This window comes from Acipenser ruthenus, chromosome 15 (assembly GCF_902713425.1).
Source record: "Acipenser ruthenus chromosome 15, fAciRut3.2 maternal haplotype, whole genome shotgun sequence".
Lineage (NCBI taxonomy): Eukaryota > Metazoa > Chordata > Actinopteri > Acipenseriformes > Acipenseridae > Acipenser > Acipenser ruthenus.
Window position 1 is genome coordinate 7,070,523 of NC_081203.1, and position 19,116 is coordinate 7,089,638.

Below are 19,116 nucleotides of genomic sequence, written 5' to 3' on the forward strand. Positions count from 1 at the left end.
TATTTTAAATGCACGTGCGTGATGTGCAATCCCGTGCCTAAATACAAATCTACACTTTAAATACACGTGAAACACAGTACACCGACACTAACACACGCACGCAACATACAACACAGAACAAGCAAAATACACACAGATGCACACAGGGGTGGGGCACATTGCCACATATACCCCCCCTTGTGCGCAGCACACATGGCCTCAACGGCCACCTCCCCCCTTAAAAATCCAGCAGTCCAGCACAAAGTCTCGGGCTGGGAAGGGAGGCTTCAGTGGGCCCAATGCTGGCAATGCTGTCAGCACCCCTGCCGGTAGTGGCACGGCTGACAGCCTGTTGGTCCCGTCCTGCAGCGAAAAAGCTGCGGGGGCAGGTGGTCCCCCGACCTCCCCCTTCTTCGTAGCCGGCAGCTCCCTCCTGTGGGGCTCCGGCCACAAGAACTCCTGCAGCGAAACTGCTGCTGGGGAAAGTGGTCTCCAGACCTCGTCCCCCTTCTTAGTGGCCGGCAGCTCCCCTTTCTGGGGCTCCGGCCACCGTACTCCCTGTGGAGGTACGGGCAGCAGAGGCAGCTCCTGCTCCTCTGCTCCGGGCGGTGGTGGAGGCAGAGGAGGCTCCAGCTCCAGCTCCTCTGCTCCTGGCGGTGGTGGAGGCAGAGGCAGCTCCAGCTCCTCTGCTCCTGGCGGTGGTGGAGGCAGAGACAGCTCCAGCTCCTCTGCTCCTTGCGGTGGTGGTGGCGGAGGCAGAGGCAGCTCCTGCTCCTCTGCTCCTTGCGGTGGTGGTGGCGGAGGCAGAGGCAGCTCCTGCTCCTCTGCTCCTGGAGGTGGTGGAGGCAGAGGCAGCTCCTGCTCCTCTGCTCCTTGCGGTGGTGGTGGCGGAGGCAGAGGCAGCTCCTGCTCCTCTGCTCCTTGCGGTGGTGGTGGCGGAGGCAGAGGCAGCTCCTGCTCCTCTGCTCCTGGAGGTGGTGGAGGCAGAGGCAGCTCCTGCTCCTCTGCTCCTGGAGGTGGTGGAGGTAGAGGCAGCTCCAGCTCCTCTGCTCCTGGCGGTGCTGGCTCCCTCTGCTGTGGCGGCTGGGCATGTGCACGCCGTGCTGCCTTCAGCAGCATAGCGAGAGGCTGCTGGGGGACACCAGCATCCTGCCCTTCTCCCCCCCAAAAATTTTCAGGGGGTTGAGCCTGTAACTCCTCCCCTTCTGGCTCTTGGGGCTGAACCAGCAGGCATTTTCCCTCTGCTGGTGGCTTGGGTCCCAGGGCTGTGGAAGCCCCGACTTGCCTCCCTTTGGGCTGTGGACGCCCCGACTCCTCCCTGTTGGGCTGTGGACGCCCCGACTCCTCCCTGTTGGGCTGTGGACGCCCCGACTCCTCCCTGTTGGGCTGTGGACGCCCCGACTCCTCCCTGTTGGGCTGTGGACGTTCGGGCTCCCCCCACTCAGGCGTAGGATGTTCGGGCTCCTCCCACTCAGGCGTAGGATGTTCGGGCTCCTCCCACTCAGGCGTAGGACGTTCGGGCTCCTCCCACTCAGGCGTAGGACGTTCGGGCTCCTCCCACTCAGGCGTAGGACGTTCGGGCTCCTCCCACTCAGGCGTAGGACGTTCGGGCTCCTCCCACTCAGGCGTAGGACGTTCGGGCTCCTCCCACTCAGGCGTAGGACGTTCGGGCTCCTCCCACTCAGGCGTAGGACGTTCGGGCTCCTCCCACTCAGGCGTAGGACGTTCGGGCTCCTCCCACTCAGGCGTAGGACGTTCGGGCTCCTCCCACTCAGGCGTAGGACATTCGGGCTCCTTCCGCTTGGGCTCCTCCCATTTGGGCTGTGGATGCTCAGGCTCCTCCCATTTGGGCTGTGGAGGCAAAACCAGCAGGCATTCACCCTCTGTTGGTGGAGATGGGGACAGCAGGTACTCACCCTCTGCTGGTGGAGATGGGGACAGCAGGTACTCACCCTCTGCTGGTGGAGATGGGGACAGCAGGTACTCCTCTGCTGGTGGTCCTGCTACTGTTCCATTTATGGTTGCCTCCAGGTAGCTGAGGACAAACTCCACACCTTCCTCCAAGGTGTTTGGGGTGTGTTCCTCCTGATATGCCTCCCATCTCTCACTGTCCATCATCCACAGGGCCTGGACGACTATGGGCAGAGACTGGGCCTCCAGCCCAGCATTCTCCAGCATCCAGTCCCGCACTTTGATGGCGTCTTCTGCCATTTTTTTTTTTGTTTTGTTTTGTTTTTTTCCCCCAAAACAATATTTGTAATCTTTTTTTTTTTTTTAATCCAGACCCCTCCTGGTCTGACACTTGGAGGCGAGGCTATCCCACTCTGACACCACGTGTCACAAAGACGGCCGGAGTGGGTGGTGTCAGACCAGAAGCAGGAAGTAAATAAACAGAGAGATGTGGTTTGTTTAAGCTGAGCGCGTGATTGCGCTCAGCATTTAATAACAGACAGAAAATAAAAGGTTTGAAACAACAAAAACACAGGACACGGCACTTGTAGCCAAAATAAAAGGACAAACAAAAACGGACTAGACAGTGCACAACACACAGACGAACAAACACGGTGAGTGAAAACACGTTAACTACTACTTTTACTTTTACTATTATTATTATTATTTCACCTCCGTCTCCAATCCCGTTCTCCACTCACCGAACACCTAACCCTGACTGAATGAAATGTGTGTCTATATATACTATTGTGCTGGGATTCAATTACTAATTAATTACTCACTTGAATCCCAGCACGTGAATTCATTACGTGAAACCCCGTGTTCACATATTATATTTTAAATGCACGTGCGTGATGTGCAATCCCGTGCCTAAATACAAATCTACACTTTAAATACACGTGAAACACAGACCCGTTTATATCCCGTGTACCAATCTATACACCGACACTAACACACGCACGCAACATACAACACAGAACAAGCAAAATACACACAGATGCACACAGGGGTGGGGCACATTGCCACACTGGTACACAGCCTTATGAATCAATAGCTTTAGTAGCTGCTTATCTGAAATGAGACCAAACCCGATCCAGTTAGCAAGATCATTCAGAATAGAATTTTTCAAAACAATTTCACAAAAGCAAATTCTAAAATACAGCCCAGAGCACTTGCTGTTTCTTTTTGTTTAGTTTTTTCTAAAGCCTTTTAAAGTGTGACAGTTGCTGGGCAACGCAGCCTAAATCTGTTCAAAGCTATAATGAAAGTAGCCATTTCAGAACAACAGAGGCACTTTGTAGGGGTCTGTAAACCTGTTTCTTATTTTTTTTTCCCCACACTGTCCTTGGAAAGCTATGTTGTCTATTTTATGCATGAAGAGCAAAATGTGTATATGTATAGACAGATGTGTGTCACACTTACATTTTTATTTATAACAAGAGAACCAGTTATATGATAGACAAGACGGCAGATCTGAAATACTTTGACAGAGGGCTTAATCTATCCTGCAGAATGTATAGACGTTAATTACCCATGACCCTCTACCCCTCCAGAACAACACCTTGCAGACTCACCATGTCTAATCATGTGCTATCCTAGCTGCCAGTGTTGGCCCACCTCCCTATTAACATTACATACTGCTTGTTTCTCTAATTCCCCATCCAGCTCATGTTTGTTTCCGTTACAGTGTATTTACTGGGGTGCTTTTCATTTCAGTTTTCCAGTGACTTCGTGGGCTCTAAATATAAGGAGGATGGCCATCTATCTCACTACTCTCCCTGGTCGTGTGGCACTATCGGCACATGCATTCATGCAGTCGATTCCGAACCAAAAGATGTTGTGGCCAATTCCAGTGTGGAGTTAACAGTAAGAAATGTTCATAGTTTTACATATCACTTTTTTTTGTTTTTTAAATGTATTTGCTACATACTGGTGACCTTAACCCACACCCTAATGTTTTATATATTTTGTGAATCTAATTAGCTTCTCCAAACCCCCAAAATGTTGTTGCACTATAACGTAATGCAACATTTAGAATAGAAAGGCTATTAGTATTTGAGTCTATGACTCTGAAAAAGACTTGTACAAAGACAATGTTTGTCATTGAATTAAGTAAGTTTTGTTTTTGTTGGTATTTTTTTAATTGAGCATTATTGAGTGTTTATTAGCTGTGGATGAGTATAAGGATGTGGCCAAACAAACAAAATAAATCGTTGGAGCCGCTTTCTGTTATCTGAGCGTTGCTGTTTGTATGATTCATTCTTTTGGACACCGTGATGTTTATGTTATTAAAATACTACTACTACTATTAATAATAATCATAATAATCATAATCATAATAATCATAATAATAATAATAATAATAATAATAATAATAATAATATGCTTACACAAATATTATCTGTTTTATTTTAATCTATTTGTAGTATATGTTGTGTAACATTCTTAGATGAAACTAAAGCTGTTCAGCAAGAAAACTCAAAACACACAATCAGGCTTTTCAAGTGTTTTTAAAAATGCTAATAATTCTGTAATGCTTTCTTATTGGTCTTTACTGCAGCAGTGTTTGGAAGATGTTATTGTCTTAATGGAGATGCCTTTAGGTCAAATGCCTGAAATATAGGTGGAGGGCTCTTCAGTTATCTAACCTGTGCTGAAGTGAATTAGATTCTTGGTAGAGGACTGCACAGGGTTGCAAGCAGAATATAGGTGGAGGGCTCTTCAGTTATCTAACCTGTGCTGAAGTGAATTAGATTCTTGGTAGAGGACTGCACAGGGTTGCGAGTAGAAGTGTATTATCATCACTCCCTCTCAAGTGTTTCACACAAATTGAGTTACTTGTTTTAGCTTGCTGGTACAAATGTAGCTTATGATGAAACAATGGAGAATAAAACCAGGCTGTAGTCCATAATTAACAGTATATTAAATGTTCACAAAATGTGCACATTTTTAAATATGGTAAATTACAGGACTGTATAAATGGTAAAATAAATATTATTCAATAATAAAAAAAACATGTGCTAGTGCTGCTAATATATCCCTGCCTTGCTGTTTTTTATGTAGGATCACAACAGCAGTGACATCAAAAGACGAACGCACCTGTTTGAACCTCAGAGAAGGCTGAGAGATGAGGATCCTATAATTCCTTTTGGCGAAGGCCCCATCATCTCCAAGTGGGGTGCAATTTCCAGGTCTTCCCGCACAGGCTATCACACCACTGACCCGATCCAAGCTACTGCTTCCCAAGGAAGTACCACAAAGCCAATCAATTTCAGAGGTAGGGAACGGCACCTATATAGATGGGTGAAAGTTTTCCGTCTGTAGGTCCACTCCTATGATTTTCTGTCTGTAGGGTCTCCCTGGTCCATTCCTATGATTCGTGGAAAACTGTAACTTGATTGAGAACATAGGTCACAGAGGAGGCAAACCTACTTTTTTTGCTCAGTATTATTATTATTTCTTAGCAGACGCCCTTATCCAGGGCGACTTACAATTGTTACAAGATATCACATTATTTTTTACATACAATTACCCATTTATACAGTTGGGTTTTTACTGGAGTAATCTAGATAAAGTACTTTGCTCAAGGGTACAGCAGCAGTGTCCCCCACCTGGGATTGAACCCACGACCCTCCGGTGAAGAGTCCAGAGCCCTAACCACTACTCCACACTGCTGCCATATATACACACTTATTATTCTATGTTTTGTTATGGTTTTGCCTTTAAACAGTTTAAAATGTAATACAACAAAGTAATTCAGAAAACGCCAGAAGTATGACCATTTATAAAACTTTTTTTTTTTTTAAAAAACACAATAAAACCCACCCTACAAGAACATGGCCCATAGTCTGCACTTCACTATTTACAGCAGCTAATGTTAGCAGCGGTGTGACTGCAACAGAAGATGCAAGGCAGTTTGTGGAGACTACAAAAAATGAAATATAGGTTAGGTATCTGTTAGTTTAGTTTGTTTTTATTCTCTATTAAAATTATATGCATTGAAAAAAGATGAGAGAACCAGATGGTTATGTATTTTTTTTTTTTTAAGTAAGGAAGTTAGTAGGTTCCTGTTGCTGCGGGGCCATGAACGGCTTTAAGTTCAACACCAACTCAAAAAAACAAAAAAACAATAAATAAATAAAAAATAAACACAAAATAAACTGTTACTGTTATTAAGCACTAGTAATAATCAGAAGCCGTGGTATTTCAAAATAACAGAAGCCCATTTTTACTTCAGTGAAGTAGGCTAGAATATTTTTTTTCATTAAAAACTTGTTCTTCATTAATTCGTTTTAAAGCTTCCATATTGAAGCTTGTTGTGTACTACTCACAATCAAACCAAGTAAGAATTTGCTTGCATCATTTAAGACATTTTTCAAGTAAGCTTATTTGTGTATAAAAAATGACAATAGAGTCTCAGTCCTCCTTTCGCAGCCAGTGTCATCTCACTTTAAAGGTGCGTACCAGAAAGAGGTCATTTAAATATTTTTGCTGATATTACTCTCCCCATCATTCTGCGCACTGTCAGCCCTTGTTAAAGATTTAAAATAATGTACCCAATCTGAAGCAAGTGCAAAACTTGCCCCAATATTTAACGTAAAAAATATTTTAAATATTTTAAAACTAGCAAGAAATAACTTGGTTGCAGTATTTTATTATGGGCAAACTGTGCCCTCTAAATGGACCATATTTAGAAGCAAGCACAAGGGCAGAGACACAAAATAAGACCACTGACTTGTACCGCTTTTAGAATGAAACACTTACCTATAGGTACCAAAACCAACTCAGTGTTACTGAATAAAGTTTAAAGGTCCAGAGCATGTCTATACTTAGTGAGTGTAATCTAGATTTGTGTTATTATACAGTTAAATAAACTGTTCATTTTTACAGTTGGTTTTTTAGTTATCAACATTGAAAATGATGTCAAACTCCTTAAATTAAAAAATTATCAAAAAGGTCCTTGAAAAGTCCTAGAAATGTGCATCACAAAAACTGGATCAACCCTGTATTTACGACATCTGATTGAGTTAAGCAGAGACTGTGTATGATATTTGTAGCTGAGGTTTTATAAAATGAATATGTGAATTGGGCATACATGTAAAAGGCTTGATGAGTAACATTTCAAAGTCTATGTTTGTTAACTAGCCTCATGTGTGATTTATCAGGTTGATCCATCTGGTAAACCATTACACCATTAACTTGCCCAAATTTGGTAATTCTTGCATCCGCTGGGGGCAGTGCTGCAATTGGCAGTGTTTCTGTGGAGCACAGGCAAGAGAAGTTAGTTAAGATAACTGTGGCATTTCTTAGCCATACCAAATTACTGTTTAACATCGATGATACAAGCTATATGTTGTGTAATGTTCATATATTCTGTTTTTTTAGACTACGGTCCCTATATTAATCACAGTGATTCCAGATGGAGCTCGTATGAATCCGATTCATCAACTCCTAATTATATGAAAAGGTAATTCAAATGAATGGTCTATTTGTCTCTCTCCCTCTCTCTCTCTCTCTCTCTCTCTCTCTCTCTCTCTCTCTCTCTCTCTCTCTCTCTCTCTCTCTCTCTCTCTCTCTCTCTCTCTCTCTCTCTCTATATATATATATATATATATATATATATATATATATATATATATATATATATATATGTGTGTGTGTGTGTGTGTTTTTTTGTTTGTTTTTTTTATCAACTTCTTAAGCACTGTTTTTTTGCATTCAGCCGATGAAGGACTGATTTGTAATCAGTTATTTTACCTTTTTAAGTACCTGAAATGTCCTTTTCTTTTTTCTTTTTTCTTATTGATTTTATATATATATATATATATATATATATATATATATATATATATATATATATATATATATATATATATATATATATACACAGACGTGCTCAAATTTGTTGGTACCCTTACAGCTCATTGAAATAATGCTTCATTCCTCCTGAAAAGTGATGAAATTAAAAGCTATTTTATCATGTATACTTGCATGCCTTTGGTATGTCATAGAATAAAGCAAAGAAGCTGTGAAAAGAGATGAATTATTGCTTATTCTACAAAGATAATCTAAAATGGCCTGGACACATTTGTTGGTACCCCTTAGAAAAGATAATAAATAATTGGATTATAGTGATATTTCAAACTAATTAGTTTCTTTAATGTCTCCAATCTTGTAATCAGTCATTCAGCCTATTTAAATGGAGAAAAGTAGTCACTGTGCTGTTTGGTATCATTGTGTGCACCACACTGAACATGGACCAGAGAAAGCAAAGGAGAGAGTTGTCTGAGGAGATCAGAAAGAAAATAATAGACAAGCATGGTAAAGGTAAAGGCTACACGACCATCTCCAAGCAGCTTGATGTTCCTGTGACAACAGTTGCAAATATTATTAAGAAGTTTAAGGTCCATGGAACTGTAGCCAACCTCCCTGGGCGCGGCCGCAAGAGGAAAATCGACCCCAGATTGAACAGAAGGATAGTGCGAATGGTAGAAAAAGAACCAAGGATAACTGCCAAAGAGATACAAGCTGAACTCCAAGGTGAAGGTACGTCAGTTTCTGATCGCACCATCCGTCGCTTTTTGAGCGAAAGTGGGCTCCATGGAAGAAGACCCAGGAGGACTCCACTTTTGAAAGAAAAACATAAAAAAGCCAGACTGGAATTTGCTAAAATGCATATTGACAAGCCACAATCCTTCTGGGAGAATGTCCTTTGGACAGATGAGTCAAAACTGGAGCTTTTTGGCAAGTCACAACAGCTCTATGTTCACAGACGAAAAAATGAAGCTTTCAAAGAAAAGAACACCATACCTACAGTGAAACATGGAGGAGGCTCGGTTATGTTTTGGGGCTGCTTTGCTGTGCCTGGCACAGGGTGCCTTGAATCTGTGCAGGGCACAATGAAATCTCAAGACTATCAAGGCATTCTGGAGCGAAACGTACTGCCCAGAAAGCTCTGTCTCAGTCTCAGGTCATGGGTCCTCCAACAGGATAATGACCCAAAACACACAGCTAAAAGCACCCAAGAATGGATAAGAACAAAACATTGGACTATTCTGAAGTGGCCTTCTATGAGTCCTGATCTGAATCCTGTCGAACATCTATGGAAAGAGCTGGAACTTGCAGTCTGGAGAAGGCACCCATCAAACCTGAGACAGCTGGAGCAGTTTGCTCAGGAAGAGTGGGCCAAACTACCTGTTAACAGGTGCAGAAGTCTCATTGAGAGCTACAGAAAACGTTTGATTGCAGTGATTGCCCCTAAAGGTTGTGCAACAAAATATTAGGTTAGCGGTCCCATCATTTTTGTCCATGCCATTTTCATTTGTTTTATTATTTACAATATTTTGTTGAATAAAAAATCAAAAGCAAAGTCTGATTTCTATTAAATATGGAATAAACAATGGTGGATGCCAATTACTTTTGTCAGTTTCAAGTTATTTCAGAGAAAATTGTGCATTCTTCGTTTTTTGTGGAGGGGTACCAACAAATTTGAGCACGTCTGTGTGTATATATATAATATATATAATTTACACACATACATAATCACTCCCAAAGTTAAACTGATACATTAATATGCCCACTACCCTCCGTACCCTGATTCTTGGTGGAGAATAGTGAATATATCTCTATGTGTAGAAGAACTTTGTCTTGGAGGGTGCACAATAAACATGAGCAACAAAGTCAATAAAGGTCATATAATACTATTGGACATGCAAGGAAAACTTTACTTTTTACAAAGTTTCTTCTTTTTAGTACTGCCTTGGGTTAAGTGTTTACCCAGTCTTGAATACATTTTTTGAAAGGGGAAAATTGATGTCAATTTTACAAATCTGAAAAACAAACAACTTGGAAGTGCTTACAAAATCTTGGAATCATATTACTGGTACTTTTTACTGTTTGGTTCAGGGTTTTTTTTTCTATCAATGACAAAAGGTAAATAATACATTGAGGAAACACTATGAGAATGCGACCCTATGTACTGCATGATTGAGTGTTTAACGTTATGGGTGAAGCACATATACAAATAATGTATTCAAGCTGTTAATGTAACACTAGGAGGCAATGTGGTTCAATGGTTAAAGTCCAGGGCTTGTAACCAGAAGGTCCCCAGTTCAAATCCCACCTCAGCCACTGACTCATTGTGTGACCCTGAGCAAGTCACTTAACCTCCTTGTGCTCCGTCTTTTGGGTGAGACGTAATTGTAATTGACTCTGCAGCTGATGCATTGTTCACACACCCTAGTCTCTGTAAGTCGCCTTGGATAAAGGCATCTGCTAAATAAACTATTCTCTTAGCAGTTGATTCATTTATACTTGGCATGAGCTGTTCTGTAATATCACTCTATAAAGAGAGAGTACAGGATGCTTAACAATCTGCTTCGACCTATAATAATCAGATTGGTGTACTTCATATACAGGGATCAGCTACGGGTCTCGGGTCTTACTGCTAAGGATTCTTGTAACGGAGAACACTTAAGCACAGAGCTACAGCAGGTAAGCAGGTTTCACCTACTAGAAGATGAAACAAAAATGCTGTAGTATCCTATCGGTTGAATTCTCATAGTATTGCAATCTGTTTTCAGGCCACCAGCAATTCTCTGTTACTTCAGAGAGAAGCCGATGCTTTAGCCACTCAGCAGAAGTGGGCATCACTGGAAGATGAGCTTTCCTTCGGCCTCATAGGCAATAAAATAGGAGTCAGAAACACAGAGGTAAGAATTGCATTATCTGGCTTTCATTCAGATTTTCTGTGTACTGGAAAATAAATTGCACGATTTGAGGGTGATTGCTGTATAGCAATCCTGAATCTTCTGTCTGCATTAAAAAAAAGTATTTATTTCTGTGCCTTCATCCAGGGCTGTATAATGTGTGTGTGTGTGTGTGTGTGTGTGTGTGTGTGTGGCTAGTGCATTATTGTAATCTGGTGGTAAATATAATTGTGTGTTTCTTTTCTGTATTCAATAGACTGGCTTTACAGAAGATTCAGTAGATGCCAAACCAGACAGAGACATTGAACTGGAGCTTTCAGCTCTTGATGCTGATGAACCCGATGCTCAAGATGAGAATATAGAGGTGGGCTGACAAATTACAAAATAAGAATAAGAATTGTAGTGATTCCAGTGGTGGGTAAATTCACTTGTTCTGCACCCGGTCCTGTTTTTATTAACATATTAAATCAGGTGCCAGCAATTTGAACAATCAGACTCCTGTTTAATCTTAACTCTTTCACAAATTCTACAAAACAACCCCTCTGGTGAGCAGTGGCTTTAAATGTGGTGTTGCTTTGACTTTCTAACCCTTTCTGACCACGTTGTGGTACATTTCACCAAGGTAGTTGTATAAAACAGAACTGATAATAAGGGAAGTAGATCCACTCCCAACACTGTACATACTGACTTCTGTTTAATTGAAGTTGTACTGCATTGTCTATGTGCTGTGTAGACTGGGTGGTTTTGTGATGTGGTCTTATCATTGTCCGCTGGGGGCTGAGTTGAGACCAGTGGTGCCCAACTCTGGCCCTCGAGGTCCAGTCCAGTGTGAGGTTTTGTTCCAGTCAGGTCCTGCATTAGTGAAATGACCTTTTGCAGGTCCAGTTAAGTAAATTAGGATCTGCTTGGAATAAAGACCTGGACTGAAATGGATCTCAAGGGTCAGAATTGTGCACCCCTAGTTTAGACCAAACTTTTTACTTGAGAACTATGCCGTGTTCAAACCAGAGACAGAAAAGTCCAGTGAATCAGCCTGCTGCATTACCAAGCCCTCAGATCTTAAGTTTATTAAAGCAGTGATACTCACCTGTGGCTTTTCCAGTCTACTCCAATCCAATCAAGGACCTAGATACAATGAAGTGTTTGATTAATTATTGGAAGCCATTAGAACCTCAGCCCTTGATTCGTATATTGTACCCATCTGGGAACCTATCAGATTTTTATATAAACTGTGCATAGACATGTTTTAGAAGCTATTCCACATGCTGTCATAGTGATGGGAGATAGGTAATGTGTGATGTAGGTAACTGACATATCTTGTTTTCTTATTGTAGGAGGCTCTTTCACACCAGCTGCGTATAAATTCTCACAATGATAAACGTTCCAATGGAACTGTTGCTGGTAATGGAGACCAGCCGATACAACAAGACAGAGTTACATCCGATAAAGTGGGGAATCATATACTGAAACAAATTGCAATCAAGTAAGACTTCTGTGGCATGTGGACATTTGCATCAGTAGTAATGTTCAGTTTTAATGCTAAATTCGATTCCTTGTAACCTTTTGTAGTGCATTCTAACAAATAGTATAGCCTTATGTGTACTGTACTGCTTTGTCAAACAGCATATCTTGTTCACAATCTAAATCAGCAGCATACTGAGATCAAACCAATTTTAGCTCATGTTGCATGTTGTTTTTGTTCACTACCTATGGATGTGTAAATGCTTTTTCTATAGATGTTCGCAAATCCGACTTTTTCACATATCCGCCTATACCCTAGTCCACAGGGGGTCTGGTATGCGACGTTGTACTGTACTGCCACCCTTCCCCAGGTGGTATTCACTGCCTCTTATTGCCATCACTTAAAACATAAAAAATCAGTGGATGGGGCCGTTTTCTTTTTCTTTTTGCATCCACTTTCACATTCACAAAACCCAAAACCAAAAGAACAAGCTGGCAAAATGTTCTTGTGTGCCGAAATTTAAAAACAAATGAAGGAATTGTACACAGACCCAGTTCTTCAGTCCAAATCGGTATACTTGAAGTTGTTTTGTCTTTTAATGTGTTATATCTGTGTGTATTAAAAGGCTGAACGTCCAAACTTGTTTTCCCTTTCCCACCAGTAAGAAGCAAAGAGGGATCCGACCCATGACCTGGTGTTTCAGCAAGACGACGACCCCTGCATGTGGAGTCAGCTCCTCTGCTGCAGTCACGTCTGCGCTCAGCATCAGCAAACTGGTCCTGAAAACAGCAACACAGGGAGATCTGACTAAATCCGCCACCAATGGAGAGATGCTCCTTAATGGAAGCTGAAGGGAAATGATTGTTGATATTTGTGACATCTACACAAACAAATCATTTACAATATTGGTTTTTATATTATAGTTTTGTTTTTTTAACAAGGGGGCATCAGATTCCTGTGGATTTTTTGATACTTTAGGAAAAAAAGCCCTCTTTTAAATTATCATACTGACATGGTTTTTTATTTTGATTATTGAAATAAGGCGTTCATTTTTCAATGTCTTGGGAATTTGGACTTAATGCTTAAAAGCAGCTTTATAATAGTTTGGTACCGTGATGAAGCCATTTTTTTTATACAGAATGGCTAATTTGTCAATTGAAACAGCTCGGTTAGGAACTAGCAGGACCCTGCATTGATGTACCTAGTGAAAGAAAAAAAAAAACTTTACCTGTGTTAGTATTTTATGTTAATGTGTTACGACAATATTTAACACTGTTGGTATTGGTCTAATGGCATATTTGCACATTTCAGTGATATTTTGAATCTGTTAGTAGTGAAAGATAAAAGCTTTCCCTGTGATGTTATCACTCAGGAGTTTCACACTACAGCAGTTTTTAAGGTGAAAAGTACACTTTGCACTGTACATTACTGCATGTGCATTGGAGATCGTGAAGGTAGCCAGGGCAGTAAAATCCACGTCCAGTGCCCAGCTCCCAGCTGCAATTTAACAACGTGTTAGAAAGTAAAAAGGGAGGTCAGCATCTATTAAATTATTAAGAGATAATCACCTTTTAATGCTTCTTGTAACCCCACAGTGAAAGCTGTCTTTCAGAACTGTTTGCACTGACAAAAACATTAATACCAAATCCACAGTAGTTATTGTCACTGTTAACAAGTGTCTTTACTGTCCATTTATAATAGCAGCAATGAATTGTGTAGATCAAAGTCTAAATGGTAAATTATGATAGAGCTATTTTCAAGCATCAGGTAACTGCATTATTCACAGGTAAATCTACTTCACAGTTAAATGTGTGCAATACTGTTATTTATTTTGTTTTTACTTTTGTGGTACACCACTAATCGAATTGTAGACTCGTTTAAAAAATGTAAGCATTATCACATTTCATAATATACTTAATATTTACAAGAAGTTGTATGAAATGGCACTAATGCAGCGATGTAACACTTGGCAAGCTGAAGTCGTTTTCTGGTTCTTCAGCTAAATGAGTCATTTACTGCACACAGCCCAGTTTAAAAGAAGATAGAGAATAATTATATATTGCCTTTGAGTCTGTATTGTCAACTTTTAGTCTTCCTCCTTCAGTCTGTTTTTATTGTCAGTTGTTTTGATTTTATAGACAAACATGTTTATTATGTTATAATAACTTCTGTGAAGTTGATTCTAAATTTTGTACTGCGTTTTTTTCTTTTTTTTTGTATGTCCATCTTTCACCAGGTTTTTTGCATGGGGTTCCTGCTAGTTACTGTAGGGAAAAAATATTAATAAGATCATGTTACTGGTCAACTGAGTTGGTAAATTCTAAAAGACAACAGAATCTTCACAAATGGTATTTTCTTAGTTTTGTGCACTCCCCTTTGGTTGGGTATTTTCTCCTGAGGGCATTTGTATGAACGACGATGCATTGCTGCTAGATGTTGAGCAGTAAAATAGGCAATATTCCTATTCATAATAGGATTTTATATTATATGTGTATGAAGAAAAGAAATGGCTATGATATTTGCGCATCAACTTGATAGATCTCTTGTAAACTGTTTTTTTTTTTTTTTAATGATATAAGTGACTACTGTATATTTCTTAATGGCTCAATACTGGCCAAAACTTTTGCTTATACTGTAAGTGTTGTAAAAAGCTAACCTATGTTTACACTGAACTTTCTAGCTGAACTATATATATATATATATATATATATATATATATATATATATATATATATATATAATATGCATGCATGCATGTATATATGTATGTATGTATGTATGTATGTATGTATGTATATATTTTTATCACTGAAGCTTTCTCACTTCTATTTACTACTCTGCTAAGTATGGAACCGATACTCTAACCTGTTTTGAAATATACAGAATGTGTATGTGTGTGTAACAGGAAGTGTTTGACGCTGTAATCCGATGGCCTGATGAGATTATACAGATTTACAATCTCCTCTCTCTCTCTCTCTCTGTCATATATATATATATATATATATATATATATATATATATATATATATATAATGTATTCAGCTAGTTTGTTGATGTGGATCATGCCATATAAAGAATATTTTTATTTATAAATTGAAAGCCCTACTTGACAAAAGTTAATATTTAAAACATATTAAGCTGGTATCATGTATATTTAATGTATAGTAATGGTATTCATATGTAAATATGTTAATATGCTATTTGGTGACTTGTGTCCGCTCTTTCTGAAACCTCAAAACATATGAACAAATACTGTACGCATTGTATGTGGTTATGTATGTATGTAACTGTGTGTGTGTGTGTGTGTGTGTGTGTGTGTGAATTAATATAAACAATTGGGTGATCATTGAATATGTTTTATATGAAACAATCTATTGTATTTTTTTTTTTGTAAAGAGTATTTTGTTAAATACTGTAATTGGAGAATGTGCATATTTTGTTCTACAGAATGACATGAAATGGCAGAATTCATGTAGTCACTGTGGTGAGATTTATCAAGTTGATACGATGTCCATATTCTAGGATTCTCATTTCTGTTTACTTTCTTAATAGTAGAAGGAGATCTAGAAACACTGTCACTATAGCCCTCAGGGAAAAAAAAACCCTCTGTGTTGCAAAACTACTGATGGCATCTTCAGCACCTTCTGAGGGTGAACATGATATTACATAAGTTAATCTTGTGTACGGAACTTTATTATTTGTTAAAAATGATTATTTTTATGTTTATTTGGTTGTGCTGGAAGGGATTGGGATGAATTTTTTATACATCCAATTATTTTGGGAGAGAGAGAGAGAGAGAGAGAGACCATCTGTGTTTTTGCACCTGTCAGCCCTACTCTTAATCGTTGAAATAAGGTTGCCAGGTACAGAAATCTCTTCTTTGGTGCAGTACTGCTTTACAAGCCAATTGCACATATCCCATGAACCCATCCAGCATCAGCCTCAATTAATCCAAGGCATGGACATGCATGCAATTCTTAGCTGGGCAGACAAGTACATTATACTGTAGTTGTGATACAACACATGTGGGTTTTATTTGTACTGCACATGCCGACTGTACGGACACCTGAAATATTGCGTGGTAAGCTTGCAGCATTTGCTGTCTGCATTTCTACTGTTTTATTGCATATATTTGTTTCCCTGGAAATACTGTAAAAGAAGTCTTCTTTTTGTATTGTTTGAATTTTAAAAATTTGCTTTAGCCGATAAAAACGATTGTGGAGCTCAAATGTTAATATTTTTTACGTCTGTATTAGACATTTTTCTTTGCAAATCTATTGTTCGATTGAAATGTAAATGAAATAAAAGATGGTACACATCCATCATGTATAAAGCTGGCACCATCGATAAGATGGATTTCATGCTTATTTTTAGGACATACTCAGCTGTATTTAACAAAAAAAAATATACACATTAATGTAAACATTTTTTTTTAACAAATAAGCAGGGATATCTATGGGAATAATTTCTATTCCTGCTTGTTTATTTGAACAACCAAGTTTTGTTTTAGGATTTGGAAAACTAGGCGGATAGGTCTGTATTGGTTTGTTTCCTGAAGATGTGGAATAGCAAAGAGTGAATTTTTTGTGTTAAATGTTTGCTGTAGCAGGATTTCATTGTTTAAAGATGATTGGTGGGAGAGTTTGCAGCACCTGAAATGTATTTGCATGCATACAGAATAAAATATGTCCATTGAACAACTGTTTTGTTTTTCCTTTAATTTATTTTCAGGTCTAGAAAGTGGAGTTAAAATATACATGCGCTCTTCTAGCCCTCTAACTAATCTATATTCTAGAATTCTGAATGTTAATATTTACTCTCTATGTTCGCATAAAATACAAATTACATATATTACGGGTGTGCAGAACAAATTATAAGATTTGGTTTCAATGTGCCAAAATAACATTTGCCCACCAGATGGAGCAGTCTGCTGTACATTAATTCCATTAGAAGTAGGTCAGTTAAGTCAGAGAAGGGATTTCACATTATTTTTTGCAATTCATCTATATTATTTGATCCTAAAAACTTAATACGCATATTTTACTTTACGATTATTTTAAGTTCCTTGAGGTACAATGTCACGAGCTATGATCAGGCACAAAGTCTTCAGAGAGCATCCCCCACAGATCTGATGTGGACGAGTGCACTGTTCATGAACAGTGCTGGATGGAATTCATTGTTAGTAGGGTGTAGGGCCTCTGTTGACAGCCAGGACAGCATCGATTATACATGACAAGTCTGCAAGGTGTTGCTCTTGAGTGATGCAAGGGACCATTCATCCTGGGAGGTTTTGGTTGGAAGTCTTCAGTGAACTATTTCTTTCGAGCCCTTCAGAAGCACTAGCATGACTTCAACTGGCTTGCAACAGAGAGATGCAGCTTTTATATATTTCAGAATGCATGGTGTTCCGTAACAAATTAGTTATGCGAGTGGACAATCCACTAAAACTATATATGCCATGTTGTAGCTGTTTCTAATGTTTACATTGATTGCTGCTTGTGTAATATGTATCTTTATGTGCTGTTAAGTTAATTACACTTTGCCTACTGAATTGGTAATCTAAATGTGCAATAAACTATATATGGCAATACAGCAGTAGAATTGTTAGTTCTCTGATAAAATGTATGGAGATTCATTTTTGTTAGAGGCTGCAGATATATATATATATATATATATATATATATATGTGTGTGTCTATATAAATAATTTCTAGAAATTTCTCAAAAAAGAATTTTAGGAAAAATCTGTTTAGCAAAAGTTTTACTTTTGTGGATGAGGAAAAAAAGTTACAAGAAATAGAATTATTTATTTCAAGCTTTTTTTTTTTGCAAAACTTCAAAAATGCTAATTCAAAAGTATTCATATCATTTGATGTTATGACAGTATTGTCTACAAGGTGCTAGAAATGTCAATATGATAATGTAGAACCTAATAACATTACCAATAAGTCAATATCCGATAAAGAAAATGATTTATCATAAAGCTGAAGAATCCCAATTTCAACTATTATTTCTAATATCAAGAAGTACAAGACTCATGGTCCTGTCACAACGTTCCCTCGGTCTGGAAGAAAGAAGGTTCTTTCACCAAGAGCAAGTAGAAGAATTGTGAGCAAGGTTATTAACAATCTGAGATTGACTGCTAAAGATATTCAAAGTGAATTGGCTGCAAGTGGGACTGGGGTTTCCATTTCAAACATAGGTGGAGTTGATGGTGAACGTCTCAATGGTCACAGGCCAAGGAAAAAGCCACTCTTAGGAACGTCACCAAGACAAACTCTTAACTGCAAAACGGCATTTGAATGGTGGATATGAGTTCTGGTCAAAGTTTTCGTGGAGTGATGAAACAAAAATTTAGCTATTTGGTCACACTGGTAGTCGTTACATTTGGAGAAAGTATAGTGAGGCATACAAAGAAAAGAACACCCTACCTACTGTCAAGCATGGAGGTGGTAATATCCTTCAATGGGGCTGTTTTTCCTCTAATGGCACAGGAAATTTAGTTCCAATACATTGTAAAATGGATTCCATAGCATACCAAAAGATACTGTCCAATCATCTGAAAACCTCCGCTACAGAACTTGGTTTAAAGCACAACTGGACATTCCAACATGACAACGATCCAAAGCACACATCAAAATCTACTTCAGAACAGTTAAAGAAGAATAAAATCAAGGTTCTGGAATGGCCTAGTCAAAGTCCCGATCTAAATCCGATTGAGAATCTTTGGTATGAGTTGAAGAAGGCTGTGCACATGAGAAGTCCTTGGAATTTGAATGAACTAGAACAATTTTATGTTGAATGGTCAAAAATCACTAAAGAATCATGCCAAAAACTCATTGACAAATATCCTAATCATTTAAAAGAGGTTATTATTGCTAAAGATGCCTCAACTAGCTATTAATTTCATTTTTCTTGTCTGGGTATGAATACTTTTGAATTAGCATTTCTTGAGCTTAGCAAAAAAAAAAATGGCTGTAATATATATACAGTACTGTGCAAAAGTTTTAGGCAGGTG

General features: G+C 39.2%; 1 protein-coding gene across 3 annotated transcripts in view; it reads left to right on the forward strand.

Moving 5' to 3' along the window:
* LOC117422428 (roquin-2-like) overlaps positions 1–16,800 on the forward strand; it is a 51,572-nt gene extending 34,772 nt beyond the window's left edge. For all 3 annotated transcript variants that reach the window (XM_058987077.1, XM_058987075.1, XM_058987076.1), the window contains exons 14-21: positions 3,646–3,795; positions 4,993–5,206; positions 7,315–7,396; positions 10,347–10,422; positions 10,512–10,640; positions 10,894–11,001; positions 11,972–12,120; positions 12,761–16,800. In XM_058987077.1, the coding sequence (XP_058843060.1) occupies positions 3,646–3,795; positions 4,993–5,206; positions 7,315–7,396; positions 10,347–10,422; positions 10,512–10,640; positions 10,894–11,001; positions 11,972–12,120; positions 12,761–12,950 (1,098 nt within the window). In that variant the 3' untranslated portion in view covers positions 12,951–16,800. The remainder of the gene's footprint in view (positions 1–3,645; positions 3,796–4,992; positions 5,207–7,314; positions 7,397–10,346; positions 10,423–10,511; positions 10,641–10,893; positions 11,002–11,971; positions 12,121–12,760) is intronic.
* The last annotated feature ends 2,316 nt before the right edge of the window (positions 16,801–19,116 follow it).